Raw genomic sequence first — 16,702 nt, forward strand, 5'->3', positions numbered from 1 at the left:
AATTTATGAATAGCCCCAAAGCAAGTGCGAGCGTCATTATTTTCATGCGTTGCAGAACGAGTGTTGCCTAAACCTCACTCACTTACGTTCCAAAATCAGCATCTGGAATCTCACATTATTTATTGAATGTAAGTAAAGTGCGATACACGTACTTAAAGGTGGCAACGGCTTCAGCGGGGTTCCCGCGGCGCTCGGTGCCGTTCCGTTGCACGTAAAACTCGGCTAGCTTGGCGGCCAAGTACGACTTGCCCGTTCCGCTTGGCCCGCAGAGGATCACCCGCTTGTGCTCCGATAACAGCGACACGTACCTGAATAATTATGCAAGTTTAGTGATGAGTGATGAAGTATAGAAAAACTACGATTCCACAGAAAGCATTCTCGAAACAAGAGTTTTTTTCGAGTTTATGTTGCTGTGTCCAAAGTGAGAAAAAACCACTTGAAGACTTTTTTGTATCTGTACAAACTAACATGTTTCGGGCTTTCTTCAGATAAGATCAAACTTGAAACAACTTAAAACTCACCTAATCATAATATTTTTTGGTATAAGGCTGTCGAACGCTAAGCTTCCAACGCCTTGCAGGCAAATGTACAGCGTGTTCACCGTCCCGATGATGTACCCACACGGCAGCAGCTCCGGGAACCCGATCTCGGGCCCCCTCGTGGCCTCTCCCAGGTGGTACGACGTTATCGAGTCGGTGTTCAGCCCGAGATTCGTCCCAGGATCTATCCTTGAGAGATAGTCTTTGAAAGTCTTCCTAACTATGTAATCTAAGTTCTGCCAAGTCGTCTTGCCGGATATGTACGTGTACGCTATCGTGTACTCGTTGCAGTTTATTGTCGAGTCGCTATTATATACGTTTTTGTATGAGGTGCTGTGAGCAGATTTATTGCTTTTGAGGCTGTTGGTGTTGGACTTGTTTATAGAGTGCGGGTAGTCTTGGGGCTCCGCCTCGGGGCTGTGATTCTGCGAGAGTCGCGGCGAGTCGAAACTCGGCTGCTTCTCGAAGTGGTTGTTGTACCCGCTGGCAGACTGTTTCGCATAAAACCTGCATTCAGATTCGGTGAGCGTGTCTTGTACTTCTTCGAAATATCTTTGGAATGTCTCTGGCTGTCCTAAATATACTGCTATTGCTATTTTCTTTCCGTCTGTCGTGTCGCCCTGACTGTCCGCTACACCTGAAAAGTAATAACACTGCATTATTCGCAAATAGATAGCTTATATAAATAGAAAAGTACCTCGATATCTAGGCACCAAACACAAGAAGTCGAACATATCTTCAGATCCAAATTATTATTTTTAGTAACTTACTTTATTTCATAACAGCTACTTCACGTGATGCCTACTGGCATGCCACTGCTACGTTGAGACATTCTGAACTTTTACGCTTTGTATTTTACTTTCGCTAAACAGTGTAAGCTTGCTATCCATCTATTAGCATATAACTGGACGCACTTATGCACAAACGTTCCGATCCACAAGCATCAGTCATTAAATTATAAATTATAAGAGCAATTGTCATTTATTTCAATTACATTTTACTGTGGGTTGGAAAGTCCAATTAACATAAGAGCGTTATGCTTACCTATATCGGAATAACTCTCCCCGATGGCTAGCTCGCGGCTCTTCGGCGGCGGCAGTACCGTGTTAATATCGTAATCGCCGCTAAGCCGCTCGCTGTTCAGTCCATTAGTGAATATATCAGCGGCCCCATTCAGCCCCAGCAGCGCTTCGTTCTCGGTCAGCTCGCAAGAAGCCTTGTTGCCGTATATAGGCTCGACCATGCTAGACTTGGGCGAGCCTTTCTTGGCAAAATCCATGGTGGGAGTGGAAGCTATGCAGTTGAAGTCGAGCTCTAGTGGCTGGGAGTGGATGTCGATGGTGGCCTGTGGGATAAAAAATCGTTATCATTAGTCTACGTCCTACGACGGGCTGTTGAGCACATGCTCTCTCCAAAACACCAATAATATTGGGCTAAGGTACATTAACCCTCTGATTATCTACCTACATTTATGTATGACATTGCTGTTTTTCACCAATATCAATTTGCTACGAGCCAGAATCCAAAGCCAAGGTTGGAAAGGTTTATTTAACACATAAAAACGTACGATGGTAAACACAGCCATCGTAGATGTATGTAGCTGTATACATTAAATTACGCTATTGCTTTACTCTTTATGATAGCGAAAGATAACTTTCCATGCACAAAACTTTTATCGAAGTTAAGTTTGATAAAACCAGCCTTGGGTCGTTGATATTAACGTATTTTATAACCGCGCGGTGCAGATGTTTCCTGTTCTAAAGTTTGGATGGCATTTATACAGAACACAATATTTTCACCTTATTAATAACTAGCGACCCGCCCCAGCTCAGCACGAATTAAACAATTATACACCTAAACCTTCCTCAAGAATCACTCTATTGATAGGAGAAAACCGCATGAAAATCCGTTCAGTATTAGTTTCAGAGTTTATCGCGAGCATACAAACACACAGACAGACGCAGCGGGGGACTTCGTTTTATAAGGTGTAGTGATACCTATGTACCATAAAATGAAGTTTATGATTCAATAATTACAATTTTACTTTTCCTATACATTAATATCTAGAAGATAGAGCTGATAATTAAATGCTTTAATGTCATTTTATAGAAAATTTCTATACATAACATAAAAACAAGTGGAATAATATAACTTTAAGCTAATTTACGGTTTAATATAACCGCATTTGCATGTAAGATGGAAATTGAACCGCTTTTCCTATTCGCACATTACCATGTTAGCTTTCAATTGCCACTTTTCCTCATAATGTTCCTCAGAGATACACGTCTCTGATAAGACGAGGTGAAGCCAGATCGATTTGTAGTATATTGTATAGTGAATCATTCACTAGTCTGGTATTGACACCAGATTAGTAATTTTCTTCATTAAATACTACTGTGTCGCCATTTTAACAGAGGACCGCTTTCTGACGAGTTTCTAGAGAGTTTATAATACAACGGAACGTTTATGGAGCGAGCTGTTTATTACTTTGAGATAATTAAAGTTGTCTCGTAAATGCTATGATATCTTTATTACGAATGTAGACAAATATTAGGAAACATTAAAAAGCGTACCTACCAGCGGTAACACTATATGGTCGCATTTTTGTGTACCTATACTGTTAGCCGACGGATACCACTTAACAGCTGGATTTGCATTGAACTGAGATTATCTAGACTTGAGTACCTATTACAGAAAAGCTATAATTTCAGCGACATATATACTTATATATATATGTATTTCAAACATGGTTCGAAAATGATCGAACATTTCTAAAAAGTAAGTATTATTTTTCTTAATCGCAAACATGGTTATGGTCCATACAATATAAAAAATTTAAAAATATAAAAGGTTGGATTCACTAATATTGAGCGTTATTATTTGTGTAGAGGATTGTTATTACCACTGGGAACAGGACAGGTGTGAAAAAGTCTCAGTAGCAGCCGTTCGTTGTCCTGTTTCAGGTTCAATCTCGTTGTACAACATTAGTACCGTCAATATAGCCAACTTTGCCACCAGGGGAAACTTTGCCCAAAACGACAATTTTAATCAAATTCGTTAATGTAGAAAAATTTTAAAAACTTATGGCCACCCTGCTATTTTTAGCAGAAAAGAAGTTAAATTTATGACAAAACTATATACCTAACATGTGCACAACTTGACTTGTGAATTTTCAGCGAGTTGTCAAATATAGGGTATATTTCGGCGGGCAAAAAATTGTAGAAAAATGAAGGCATGTAGAAAAAAATTGAGAACCCTTTGACAAATATTTCCGGGTTTCAGTTATAAAACATGAAGCATAGATTATGTCCATTGAGGTTTAATCTAAAAAGGCCTAAAGACACAAACGTTTTGGCGGTGGGCAATGTAATCCGGTAATTTACAGACCTATGGATGCCAACATTGCCCACCACCAAAAACGGCTTAGGGTTGTCACTTTTGACAAATTTACCCAACTTAGCAAGTAAAAGAAGGTTATGTTTGTACACTAAAGTAAGTTTATAAAAATATACTGCATGTGATTGGTCTTATTATCCTTTAATAAGATGTTTTATCCCTTTAACGCATGAAAAATACAGCAAAACTCATAATTTAGGCCATTAAACTATTGTAACAGGTTATCTCTAAAGTGACAACCCTAGCCTTTGTAAAATGCTTAGGTGAGTCTTGTATGGAAATGGCCAAAAACGGGTAGGTAAAATTGCCTACCAAATTTATTCAAAAGTTTTTACACTTATCGCCAAGCTATTAACAGGAAACGGTAGGATTGCCCAAAACCTTTAAATTTTCCTTAGACATCATCATCATACGAGCTGTATTTGAGCACCAAATTGACGTGGGCAAAGTTGGCTCAAACCCCGGATATCCTTGCCCGCCCTCTAAAACGCCAAAAAAGTGATAAAAACATGATTAAATTTTTTTCCTTCAATTAAACTGATGCGTTTTATCACTATGGACGTGCTGAGCAAAAAAAAGTCATATGATGTGATATATTTTTTTTGAGAATTTCGTGTTTTTTCAATAAAAGCGGGCAAAGTTGGCTATAATGACGGTATACCTGGTGTATGCTGGCCTGGTCGGCGAGGCTGAAGCGGCGCGGGTCCTCGACGGCGGAGCCGCCCGTGCCGAGCGAGCTCTGGCTGCCGGCGAGCGAGCGCGACGTCACTAGCCGCTGCAGCCGCTCGTTGTTCTGTTTCAGGTTCAATCTCGTTGTACAACATTAGTATACCTGGTGCATGCTGGCCTGGTCGGCGAGGCTGAAGCGGCGCGGGTCCTCGACGGCGGAGCCGCCCGTGCCGAGCGAGCTCTGGCTGCCGGCGAGCGAGCGCGACGTCACTAGCCGCGGCAGCCGCTCGTTGTTCTGTTTCAGGTTCAATCTCGTTGTACAACATTAGTATACCTGGTGCATGCTGGCCTGGTCGGCGAGGCTGAAGCGGCGCGGGTCCTCGACGGCGGAGCCGCCCGTGCCGAGCGAGCTCTGGCTGCCGGCGAGCGAGCGCGACGTCACTAGCCGCGGCAGCCGCTCGTTGTTCTGTTTCAGGTTCAATCTCGTTGTACAACATTAGTATACCTGGTGCATGCTGGCCTGGTCGGCGAGGCTGAAGCGGCGCGGGTCCTCGACGGCGGAGCCGCCCGTGCCGAGCGAGCTCTGGCTGCCGGCGAGCGAGCGCGACGTCACTAGCCGCTGCAGCCGCTCGTTGTTCTGTTTCAGGTTCAGCATCTCGTTCTGGAACATTTTACTAGTTTAAAACCAGTCTATATCTTATCTTCATCTACAAGTTCGATGAAACGAATCAGTTAAGGTAACTAGAGTTACCTAACTACCTAAGTTGACAATTGAATTTCGACGTAATCGATTATTACGAGTAGGTAAGTCCGGATAAACACAATAAATACAATATTTTTGTCTTGACTTACATTTCGCAATTATTAAGCATTACGAATACATAGACGACACGTATATACGTAGGCATAGGACCAAAGTAGCATTGAAGTTTGAAAACGAGACACATACGGTCTCGTATTGTGTTCTTTCCGGACCACATAACAGGGCCGGGCCCCGTGAACTCGCATGGCTACCGGTATTCTCGTTTTAGTCTAAGTAGACTAGATCGAGATCGAACATCTGCGCGCAGTATGGTTCAATGCGTTCAATGATATCAAGCTATAGGCGCATACGTTTATCTGCAATAATGACCTATTTCTATTCTGAAAGCTTTTATCCGCGCAGATGGTTCTAATGATTGCAAACGAAAGTGGTGATTTCAATTACTTACAGTTTATTATTAACGTTCTATGTTTGAATACTGTCGCTATTTTCATTATCGGTTCTGTACAGGTGCATAGGTCAAACAGTTTTGAGATGCGAATGGATCGAATGGTGAATGATTGGAATTAGGTACCTACACATTAGGTAAGATAACGGAATTAGCAACTACAGACCAATAATAAAGAGTAAAAATGAAATAAAGCGGGATTAAAATATTTCATATCTTGCAAATTAAATTATTGTAAAGTTAGTACTTAATACTTATAATAACAATCAAATATTGTTCCATTGATATGGCATGATATGGCTAGGAGCAGAATGCACTTATACGGTAGAAAAGACGCACGTACTACCTACTACTGTAAATGAAAGCACATTGCGCATTATAATTATATAATCTTTTCCTGGCTTATTATTAATCAATTTATTCATAAATACGCTTACAGTCCCAAGGCGCTTATAAGTTATATAAATGGGTATATTTAAGGATGGTGGATATCCACGATGGTTGGTTGAGACAGTTGGTTGCTTACGTTTAATGCCGACCGCATTATTTTCTACTCTTCATTGTCGGACTGTAGCAGTAACATAGCTAAACATACCCGCATCTTGATGACGGTGTCCTTGAGGCTCTCCAGCTGGTGCGCCGAGCTGAGCGCCTCGAGCCGGATATCCGTCAGCACCAGGTCTTTCTCTCGCAGCTGCCGCTTCAGCTCGTCCACCAACACTGACTCTTCTGGTGGTTTATCTGTTACAGTAATAGCTAATGGGGTTGGCCGGTCGAAGTATTTTACAGATGGCGACAGCATAGCTTGCCCTGTCAATCCCTAGAATTGTGTCATATTCTTGTTTTTTTATGGAATATGGACCAATGGCAATCTAATACACATCTTATTATGATGTGAAAGGTATGACAATCATAACTATCATAAAATCATAAGTAGGTAATTCAAGACATTATTAGGTACAAGAGGAAATTAATGATAATCTTTTTATTTAACAGGTGAACAAATTCGCATTTTTTTTAAGGTTTATTTTCCACAGTCATTATAAGAAGGGCCACTTGACCTCTAAAACAAGCTTTTTTAGTCAATCATAGCGTGTTTTTTTATAAAGAGCACGCAGTTTTGTTTACAATTTCGGACTGATTGCTTTCGAAAAAGCATGATTGGATTTATTAACCTATACAACGACTCAGATGATACACCTTTATAAAAAAAAACATGACATTGTGTTATAGTTTCTGAGTAAAACGCATGTGACATACGTATGAATAGACTTAGTCGCATATCGAAACTGTAAGCAGTTTCGCTATTTTGGCTGTGGAAAACAAAGTGGTTACAAAATTCAAGAGCTAAGTAGGTAAAGTGCAAATGTTCACCCCACTCTTGACTTTCACTTTGGCAACCCATTTTCACTGAAACCTTGTTGGCTATTGTTTACCTAACAGGGACGTAAACTGTATTATTTTAATATCTATATGGTGGTGTCCGCGAGGCACGACCGCGGCCTGTCGCCGCTCGAGCACTCTCTCAAAACCCGAACTCACATCGTAATTGTGTTGTGTGTAATTGTGGCTCACACTTAGTTTTTTTAAATCTGATTTGTTAACGGAGGTTTATAACTCCACGGGTTTTGCGCTTTCACAGTACGGCAACCCGTAATTTAAGTATGTACTGGTCCCCAGAAGCTAAGACTGGCTAAATGCTAATCGATCAAAAAATACATATTACCTACTTATCTAATAAATACAATAACTCGGATAGCAATAGCTCGGAGTTTAGGTCTGTGTTAATGTGTCATTGTACGCCAAATGTGCTATGGTTATATTTATAAAATTACTCATTCTGGGTTGACCAGGAATGTTTAAGCTTCTTCCCCTTTATCCATCTATCTAATAGTAACTAACAAATATAAATCTGCACGAAATCCATTTCGAAACAATATCATCGCAGCATTTGTGACGTCCACTTTCGGACATAAACCCAAAGGTAATAATGACGAAGCGCATTGCCATATCCACCTCGCTATTTCCATCATTGGCCGGAGGGCACGTCAAGTTGTCAACTCGTGTCATGACACGGCGGTCACGCCGACTTGATGTTTATTTGTTTACCTTTGGTTTGTTCCGCGAGGGCCTGCGGACACGCCGGCTTGTCCTTCGCCTCTGGGAGCGCCTCATGGGAATGTTCTAAACTGTTCTCGTTGCTCCCCTCGCGGATCGTGTGTGGATCGTCGTAGTGATGGGAGCCCGATGAGCTGTCCTGAGACGACAGTTGCCCGAGCGACGAGTGCTTCGCCGTTTTAGATATCTTCGCGTTTCGAGAGAAAGCTTTCGTAAATGATGAACGCAGCTGTCAACAATATCGAAAGTAAATTATATACAAGTCAAGCTTAATTGACGCATAGGGATTCACTCACGCTTAATCGCATTAGAAAGAATTTTAACGTATGTATGTACAAAGAACAAAATGATTAGTCGCTTATGGCTATAAATAGAAACATCATGCTGCAGGCAATAAATATTGCCTGCATGAACTGCACCAAACCATCAAACGGCTTTGATCAAGCATAGGTAAAGTGGCCGGATCCAGTCGAGGGGTACATATATTATTTTCATTTGTCCAAGGAACTGAAAAATCTTGCTTTAAATGGTGTTTCATTGCATTCATTATGTAATAAGGCGATCCAACTTTGTATGGAGAAAAAAAAGTATACCTTCCCACTCTCCCCACTTATATTATGAAATAGTAATTTGTGACGTTCCACGGAAAAGGTACCTTATGAGGGTTTCTAGTTTCGGAGATATGAAATGTTTTGTAAAGAGGTGAAAAAATGCTCAATATTTTTTTATTGTGTGATCTGAAACCTTAATGCGTAACGTTTGTTTACCTGTTTTTATTTTTGTTATAAGTTAGTTATAAGCCTAGTAATGTCGTCTCAGAGTTTAGTAGAAAAGGTACCTTATGGAAAAAAGATTGAAAATTCCCAAAAAAACTAGTCAATACGGGAAAAGAAGTTTGGTAGAGAACTGTATTAGCATTCTGCAAAACTAATTTGATAATTTCAGTTCTGGTTGGGGCGCCTCGCAAATATTATAACCGTACATAGACCGACATCACAAATCCAAGTAGCCTGCTATTATACCAAAGTTACTCTCGTCAAGTCTTTCTTAACTAGAATAATCTTCATTTGGTTTGGTCGCATGCAGTAAATCAGCCATTGGTTTGCTGAAAAATGCCAATACCCGACGCATTACCTTATGGAATATCTGAGGTCATTGAACCTCAATGCCGCTTATCTTCAATAGCAACCGAAATATATTATTGATAAGAAATAGACGATTTATACCATCTTAACCCCAAAATATTATTAGTTTATCCTAACTGTTCCATCATCATTATGCCTCATCATGTAACTTAATCACAAGGTACCTTTTCATTACATACAAATTATTGGTCTTTTTAAGATTATTATGACGAAGAACTAATTAAAGTTGGGGCAGTTTAATGTAAATTAATATTTTCTATTCATAAAAGATAAACTGTAATATGATTGATATTTTGTAGTGATGTATTATTAGATTTATTTCCATAAGGTACCTTTTCGTAAATGTATGGAGCAAATACTGTTATTGTTATGTAAGTTTAAAGTGGCATAAGGGGTTAAATATAGTATTTAGTTGGGGTTTTAGGATTTATTTCATTTGAATGACAGAATTTCTTTCATATGTGCTCAGAAAAATTGATTGTGTGTCACATTAAAAGTAAAAATATTCAATTTTGTGATTTTATATGAAAAAGTCAGAAAATACATTTTCACCTCTAAATCGGTATTGTTTTTTGCTTAAACTGTCTGTCAGTGTCGTTTTCTAATAGATAAAATTTAAATCTTGAGAGCTCATTGCAATCAATCGTGAAAATGAAATAAAACTTTATTTTCAAGAGATTGGTTAGTATACACATAAATCAGTCGATATCAAAAGTTTCTATTTCCATTACAGAACAAGTCGCAATATTTTTTTAATCTCAGATATATAAGGTATTATTATTTGTACTGAACTATGTAACTTACTTCAGGAACATAATTTTTTAGGCGGCTAAACTTAAAACTTCTCTATCGTAAAGTTGCTCATTTCACAACATTATTTTCAAAAAATCATATCTCTGTAACTACGCAACCTAGAAGGTTGATCTTTTGTGTTATCGATAGCTTATTTATTGTAGATTACTGGGGTATGCATAACTCCATACCCGCCATAAGGTACCTTTGACCGTGGGACGTCACATTTATGTGCCAAACTTGAACTTGTTTGTTAATGATTCATACCTCGACGACCTCTAAATGATGTTTTTCTACTCGTCGACTGTAATTCATGAATTAAGATTTCTTATACCAAATTTCAATTGGGTATTTTTAATGTATGGGCTCCCAACTCGACTATAATATTCATTTCGATACAGTTTAGTCAACTATAATGAAATTGACCAATCACAGCTTGCCGCGATCAAGAGGACGAAACAAAACCATAGCTCAAATGAATTATTTATTTTAGGTTGTATAGTATAAACAATTGGTTCATAAGTCAGAAACGCGCATGTGACACCCTTAATATAGCAACATCCATAGACTACGAAAACCACCTAGTGTTGTTTGTTAGTCTCCATAGGCTTCGATGGGCAAAATCGAGAAAACAACCGTCTAAAAATTTAATTTAGTGCGGAGCAAGTACCAGGGCCTCATGAGTTACGAGAAGGTGTCGTTGACCAACGCGGCGGCCGGGGCACGTACCAGTATGAAGGTATCGCGGCTGTCGCGTATCTTAGCTGTATACTTTTGGTTTGGTTTGTTTGTATGATTCTACTAGTTTAAAGTATTATTTTTGTTGATTCGTAGAATTATGTCAAATGGTTCTAAAATTTGGTAATATCTTATTTGTAGACAAAAAAGAAATAAAAAATGTTTGTTGTGAAGAAATGTAAAGGACACATACCTACACTGTTGGCAATGTATCTTACACGATTCATAATTTTACATCTTCGATTTGTATTTATTTCGTAGAGCTTTTTTTGCTCTATCAAGCGCAAGCGAGGCTCAAACTAGCGGTTTTTTTTTTAATTTTGCCAATAGTTAACGAGTAAAATACGACGAATGCAAATCATGCGAGTACTTACCCATCCTTTCTTCTTATGCTTCTTATCGTGCGGCGCCGAAGAACCGCTGCTGAGGCTGTTGATGCTCGACACGCTGTCGGTGGAGAGGTGTCGAGTGATCGCTCCGTTCCCGGTTTGTGCCAAGCGCTGCGGCGAACTCTGCTGGGTTTGAGGTGCTGCCGGCTCTTGCTGTTTTTCAGCCTAAGAAAAGAGTAGGGTTAGCACCATTAGTCTCAAATGACTGGAAAAAATCTAATAGTGGACGTCACTGGCGACCGTAGGACTGTACCCTCACCATGAGTTTTACGCGACTCTAAACGCTAGCGAATGCGTCAACTCATACGCAGTGCATCTCGCTTGCACCAATGTCAGTACGACGGAGATGCAATATTAGTTAGGTTACGCAGTCGCAAGTGAAAATGTCAGTGTCAAACTCGTGGTACGGATACTGGATACATACTAAGCGTATATAAGCGTAATAGTAAGCGTATGTTTATATGTATTGTTACGTCAACAACTCGATTGTAATTTGCCACAGGTATTAATGCTTGCTCTAAAGTTTGATGTACTCATAGATATTTTTAAAGACTTAGATAATATATAAAGTGTTTATTCCTGTAATAAGCGATATACTGAATCTAGAAGGTACATCTTGTACTTACCTACATATTTATAATAAAGAAATAGGCATAAGACGGCGGCATATAGATTGTAAAAACGTATTCTTGCTTATTTATAGCTATTAACATATTTTATTAAGTTCCCCGAATTCAGCTGAGGTTTTTTCGATAAAAATCTGTATAGGGTTTTTACCCTTTATTTTAATGTTTAATAGTTATCATCAATCATTATGTGAGACAGATGCGTGTGTCTTGTCACTTGTCAATGCTAGAGACACGACGACGTCGAAAGTGGAACGAGAACAGATCCATTGATGGCCAATTGGATGCAAATGGAGACTCAGAGCCTCACTGCTCATTTCATGACAATTATTTATTTTATAGGCCGTAGCTTTCCAATATTTATGAATAAGGGTAAAATTTACTTAAATATTTGTCAAATACATTTTAGTAAAAAATTCGTAAGAGTAGTTTTGCTGTTTCAGCTACTTAGAACTTTGTGATTATAAAAATGAAACAAAAATTATTTTAGCAAATAGAGGCATATCTATGGGGTTGTCCGCAAATGGTCGAGGAAATTTTATATCTATCGAAGTTTACACACACACAATTATTTAAGGAAGTAAAGTAGGTAGTACGCATAATGTCGAGGATGCGCACACCAACTTGAAAAAACCGGCCAAGTGCGAGTCGGACTCGCGTTCCAAGGGTTCCGTATATTACACAATTATTAACAATCAGTGCCGGATTAAGATATTTTGATGCCCCCTCTCCCTAGGGTCATCAAGATTACATTGATTTTTTGGTAAATTGAGAGAAGTTCATTGCCGCATTACAGCTGAGAATGGAAATCAGTCACATCATTTTATCACGAAAATTGACAGTGCCGCAGCAGTAATGTTGCAACAGAGTACCTAATGCTGTTGCAGTCGCCACCCGAATGTCACCTTTATCATAGCGTAGAAAGTAATAGAAACGCGAGCGAAGCGAGCGCGGAAATTTTTCGATATAAAAACGCAATATGATAGACAGTTGTACATTTTTACTTTTAGTATGGAAATCAGTCACATCATTTTATCACGGAAGTTGACAGTACTGCAGCAGTAACGTTGCAACAGAGTAATGTTGCTGCAGTCGCCACCCGAATGTCACCTTTATCATACCTTATAAAGTAATTGAAAACGCGAGCGAAGCGAGCGCGAAAATTTTTCGATATAAAAACGCAATTTTAGTTTTAGTCCCAACCAGGCGCGAATCCAGGATTTCATACAGAGAAGGGATGGGACAGTTTTCTATCAGCCTAGCTTCGCATAGGGCTCGATATTTAAGGGTCTCAGCGAGGTTGTTTTCATGCATAAAATATGCAAGAAAGCAGAGAGCTTGGAATTGAATTGGCGAAGTGTGAGAAAGGCAGTAGGCCCAGCTGCGAAAGAGGAAAGCTTGGATTTGGATCCACGCCCAAGTGTAATTAAGGCAGAAGATCAACTTTGCCGTAAGGCAGAAGGACTCGCATAAGACCTAACGCCGAACCGCAAAAGAGTGGGTTGAAATCGAATCTATGCATGTAATCACGACTCTTCTACTGCTACCGATTGTTTCCCAAAGAATTACGCGCCATTATTTTTGCAAATTAGCTTTTGGACAGCTAAAAAAATCGTGTGGTAAAAACGATGTGTCTGTCCCTAATTTTAAAATTTGTTCACCTTTTTCAACCTGGCATTTTGGTGCCCTCCCTGAACGTGGTGCCGTAAGCACGTGCTTGTTTTGCTTATTGGTTACAAAGTCTTTATTAATTCAACCATTAAAGTCGACGAGTACAAAAAACTTTGAGCTAACTCTGAATTTAACATATTTTTTTAAACATTATTTTTAATTTGACCTTACAATTACTCGTAAGTAGGTAAGACCGTTAAATATTTAAAATGATTATCTTATCAGAAAATTATCACCAATTACTCTAAGAAAACTACTACTCTAAGTAATCCGGCACTGTTAACAATGTATTTTTTATGTGAAACGTGAGTGAAATCTCTTTAAAAAATCCGTAGGGGTCGGATCAAAAACTGTAATTAAGTCCGACTCACGCTTGACTGTACATTTCTAATAGGTTTTCCTGTCATCTATAGGTATAGACCTATTTTATGTATTTTTTTTTAAATTTAAGACTTAGTAGTTTCGGAGATAAGGGGGGGGGAATGGTCATTTTTTGCCTATTTTCTTGAATAACTTCTAAACTGTTTACTCGAAAATTATAAAAAAAATATATTTGAGATCCTTACAATAAGCTCTTTCATTTGATATGTAACATGATATAGTTTGAAAATTTTTTTTTTTTCATTTTTTCATTTACCCCCCAAAAGTGGCCCCCATGTTTAAAATTCATTTGTTTACGTTACATGTCCGTATTTGGGTCACAAACTTATATATGTGTACCAAATTTCAACTTGATTGGTCTAGTAGTTCCGGAGAAAATCGGCTGTGACAGACGGACAGACAGACAGACAGACAGACAGACAGACAGACAGACAGACAGACGCACGAGTGATCCTATAAGGGTTCCGTTTTTTCCTTTTGAGGTACGGAACCCTAAAAACCAAAAATGTTATCCATAATTATCTGAAGATTGATAAGATTTACAGGTGTAAGTACCTATTCAGATACTCTAGCGATATAGACTGGTCTTATTTTTGTAAAATTCGATTTCGACTAGCAAATCATATTACTTTTTGGCAACCGGGTATTTTAACCTAATTAGACCTCGCTAATTCCGATTTTGCCGGTTGCTTGATCGAATTGTTGACCGGAAGTGAGATATTTGATACTAAAGGTCCCTTTTTTTAGTTTTTCGTAAATAACTTTTAAACGGTGGCTCATAGCCAAAAATGTTCTACTAGATAAGTAATCTGTATAAAATTGCCTACAAGAAAAATTCCGTACAATTTTTCGCTAGGAACAATATTAAAAGAGATATTAACGCGGGAAAGTTAATTATAATCACTTCTAAGGTCCCTTTTTTAGTTTTTCGTAAATAACTCGTAAACGGTGGCCAATATCACAAAATGTTGTTAAACGATACTAATCTACACAAAATTTTGTACAAAAAAGATTCACTACACTTTTTCGTAGGTCATGTTTAAAAAGATAATAAAGAGGGAAAGTTAATTATAATAAATTCTAATCTACACAAAATTTTGTACGAAAAAGATTTAGTACACTTTTCGCAGGGATCAATATTTAAAAAAATAATAAAGAGGGAAAGTTAATTATAATAAGTTCTAAGATTCCTTGTTTTTATTTTTTCGTTAATAATTTGTAAAGTATGACTCATAGCAAAAAAAATCTTATACATAAATAATAAACATAAAATTTCCTACAAGAAACATGTAGAACACTTTTCGCTACGGTCACTTTTTTTTAGTTTTTCGTAAATAACTCGCCCGTTGCAAAACATAAATATTTTTATAGTTCAATAAATATTGAACATAAAAATTTCCACAAAAAGGGTTCTGTACACTTTTTCGCTAAGATCAATATTTAATGAGGTATTAAAGGGAGTAAGTTAATAATAATCAATTTCCAGGTCCCTATTTTTAGTTTTTCGTAAATGACTCGTAAACGGTGGCCCATAGCAAAATAGGTTCTTAATGTTCTTGTAAATAAATAATCGACATAAAAAAAGCTATTAAAGCGGGAAAGTTAAATAATGTGTAGAATTGATTATAATTAACTTTCCCCCTTTAATACCTCATTAAATATTGACCCTTCGGTACACGGCGGGAAGAAGTTGATAACTCGAGATATTTTATTCATAAGGTCATTAAGAACCTATTTTGCTATGGGCCACCATTTACGAGTCATTTACGGATAACTAAAAATAGGGACCTGGAAATTGATTATAATAAATAACTTACTCCCTTTAATACCTCATTAAATATTGATCGTAGCGAAGAAGTGTACAGAACCTTTTTTGTGGACAATTTTATGTTCAATATTTATGTATAATATTGTTTTGCAACGTTTAGGAGTTATTTACGAAAAACTAAAAAAAGTGACCTGTGAACTGATTGTAATTAACTTTCTTCCTTTAATATCCTTTTAAATATTGATCCTAGAGAAAAGTGTTCAAGATGTTTTTTGGAGGAAATTTTATGTAGATAATTTATTCTTCAAAACCTATTTTGCTATGGGCCACCGTTTACGAGTTATTTACAAAAAACTAAAAAAGTACTTTAAAATTGATTATAATTAATTTTCCCGCAGCTTTGTCTTTTTAAATATTGATCCTAGCGAAAAGTGTTCTACATGTTTCTTGTAGGAAATTTTATGTTTATTATTTATGTGCAAGATTTATTTTTGCTTTGAGTCATATTTTTCAAATTATTAACGAAAAAGTAAAACCAAGGAATCTTAGAACTTATTATACTTAATTAACTTTCCCTCTTTATTACTTTTTTAAATATTGATTCCTGCGAAAAGTGTACTAAATCTTTTTCGTAAAAATTTTGTGTAGATTATTAACGTTTAACAAGATTTTTTGATATTAGCCACCGTTTACGAGTTATTTACGAAAAACTAAAACAAGGGGCCTTCGAAGTGATTATAATTAAATTTCCCGCGTTAATATCTCTTTGAATATTGTTCCTAGCGAAAAATTGTACGGAATCTTTCTTGTAGACAATTTTATGCAGATTACTTATGTGTAAGAACATTTTTTGCTATGCTCCACCGTTTAGGAGTTATTTACGAAAAACTAAAAAAGGGACCTTTAATATCAAATATCTCACTTCCGGTCAAGAATTCGATTAAGCAACCGGCAAATTCGGATTCAGCGGGGTCTAAAAGTTAAAAAACCCGGTTACCAAAAAGTAATATGATTTGCCAGTCGAATCAAGAAGGAGAGTGATTTCGAATTTTTATATCTAGTCTAATATCCCTGTGTCAAGAGATATCATAGGTGATTGTCTAGATAAACAAATATTTCACTATTATCGCAAATTGTTTTCACTAAACTGTACTTAGGTTGCACCAAACCGCCTGTCACGGTTTAAGTGTTCGCAAAATGTTATTGTATGGGAATTTTCATATATCTCTGATGCGTGACATTGATTAGTCTGTAAAATG

At 37.7% G+C, this 16,702-nt stretch overlaps 1 protein-coding gene across 1 annotated transcript in view; it reads right to left on the reverse strand.

Moving 5' to 3' along the window:
* LOC134804236 (protein sickie) overlaps positions 1-16,702 on the reverse strand; it is a 265,539-nt gene that overhangs the window by 4,935 nt on the left and 243,902 nt on the right. Inside the window, exons 21-27 of the mRNA XM_063777209.1 lie at positions 10,983-11,162; positions 7,925-8,162; positions 6,411-6,556; positions 5,110-5,265; positions 1,584-1,884; positions 522-1,176; positions 153-308 (exon numbers count right to left, since the gene is read on the reverse strand). Coding sequence (XP_063633279.1) covers positions 153-308; positions 522-1,176; positions 1,584-1,884; positions 5,110-5,265; positions 6,411-6,556; positions 7,925-8,162; positions 10,983-11,162 — 1,832 coding nt within the window. The remainder of the gene's footprint in view (positions 1-152; positions 309-521; positions 1,177-1,583; positions 1,885-5,109; positions 5,266-6,410; positions 6,557-7,924; positions 8,163-10,982; positions 11,163-16,702) is intronic.

The sequence above is a fragment of the Cydia splendana genome, chromosome Z (assembly GCF_910591565.1).
Source record: "Cydia splendana chromosome Z, ilCydSple1.2, whole genome shotgun sequence".
In the NCBI taxonomy this organism is placed as follows: Eukaryota; Metazoa; Arthropoda; class Insecta; order Lepidoptera; family Tortricidae; genus Cydia; species Cydia splendana.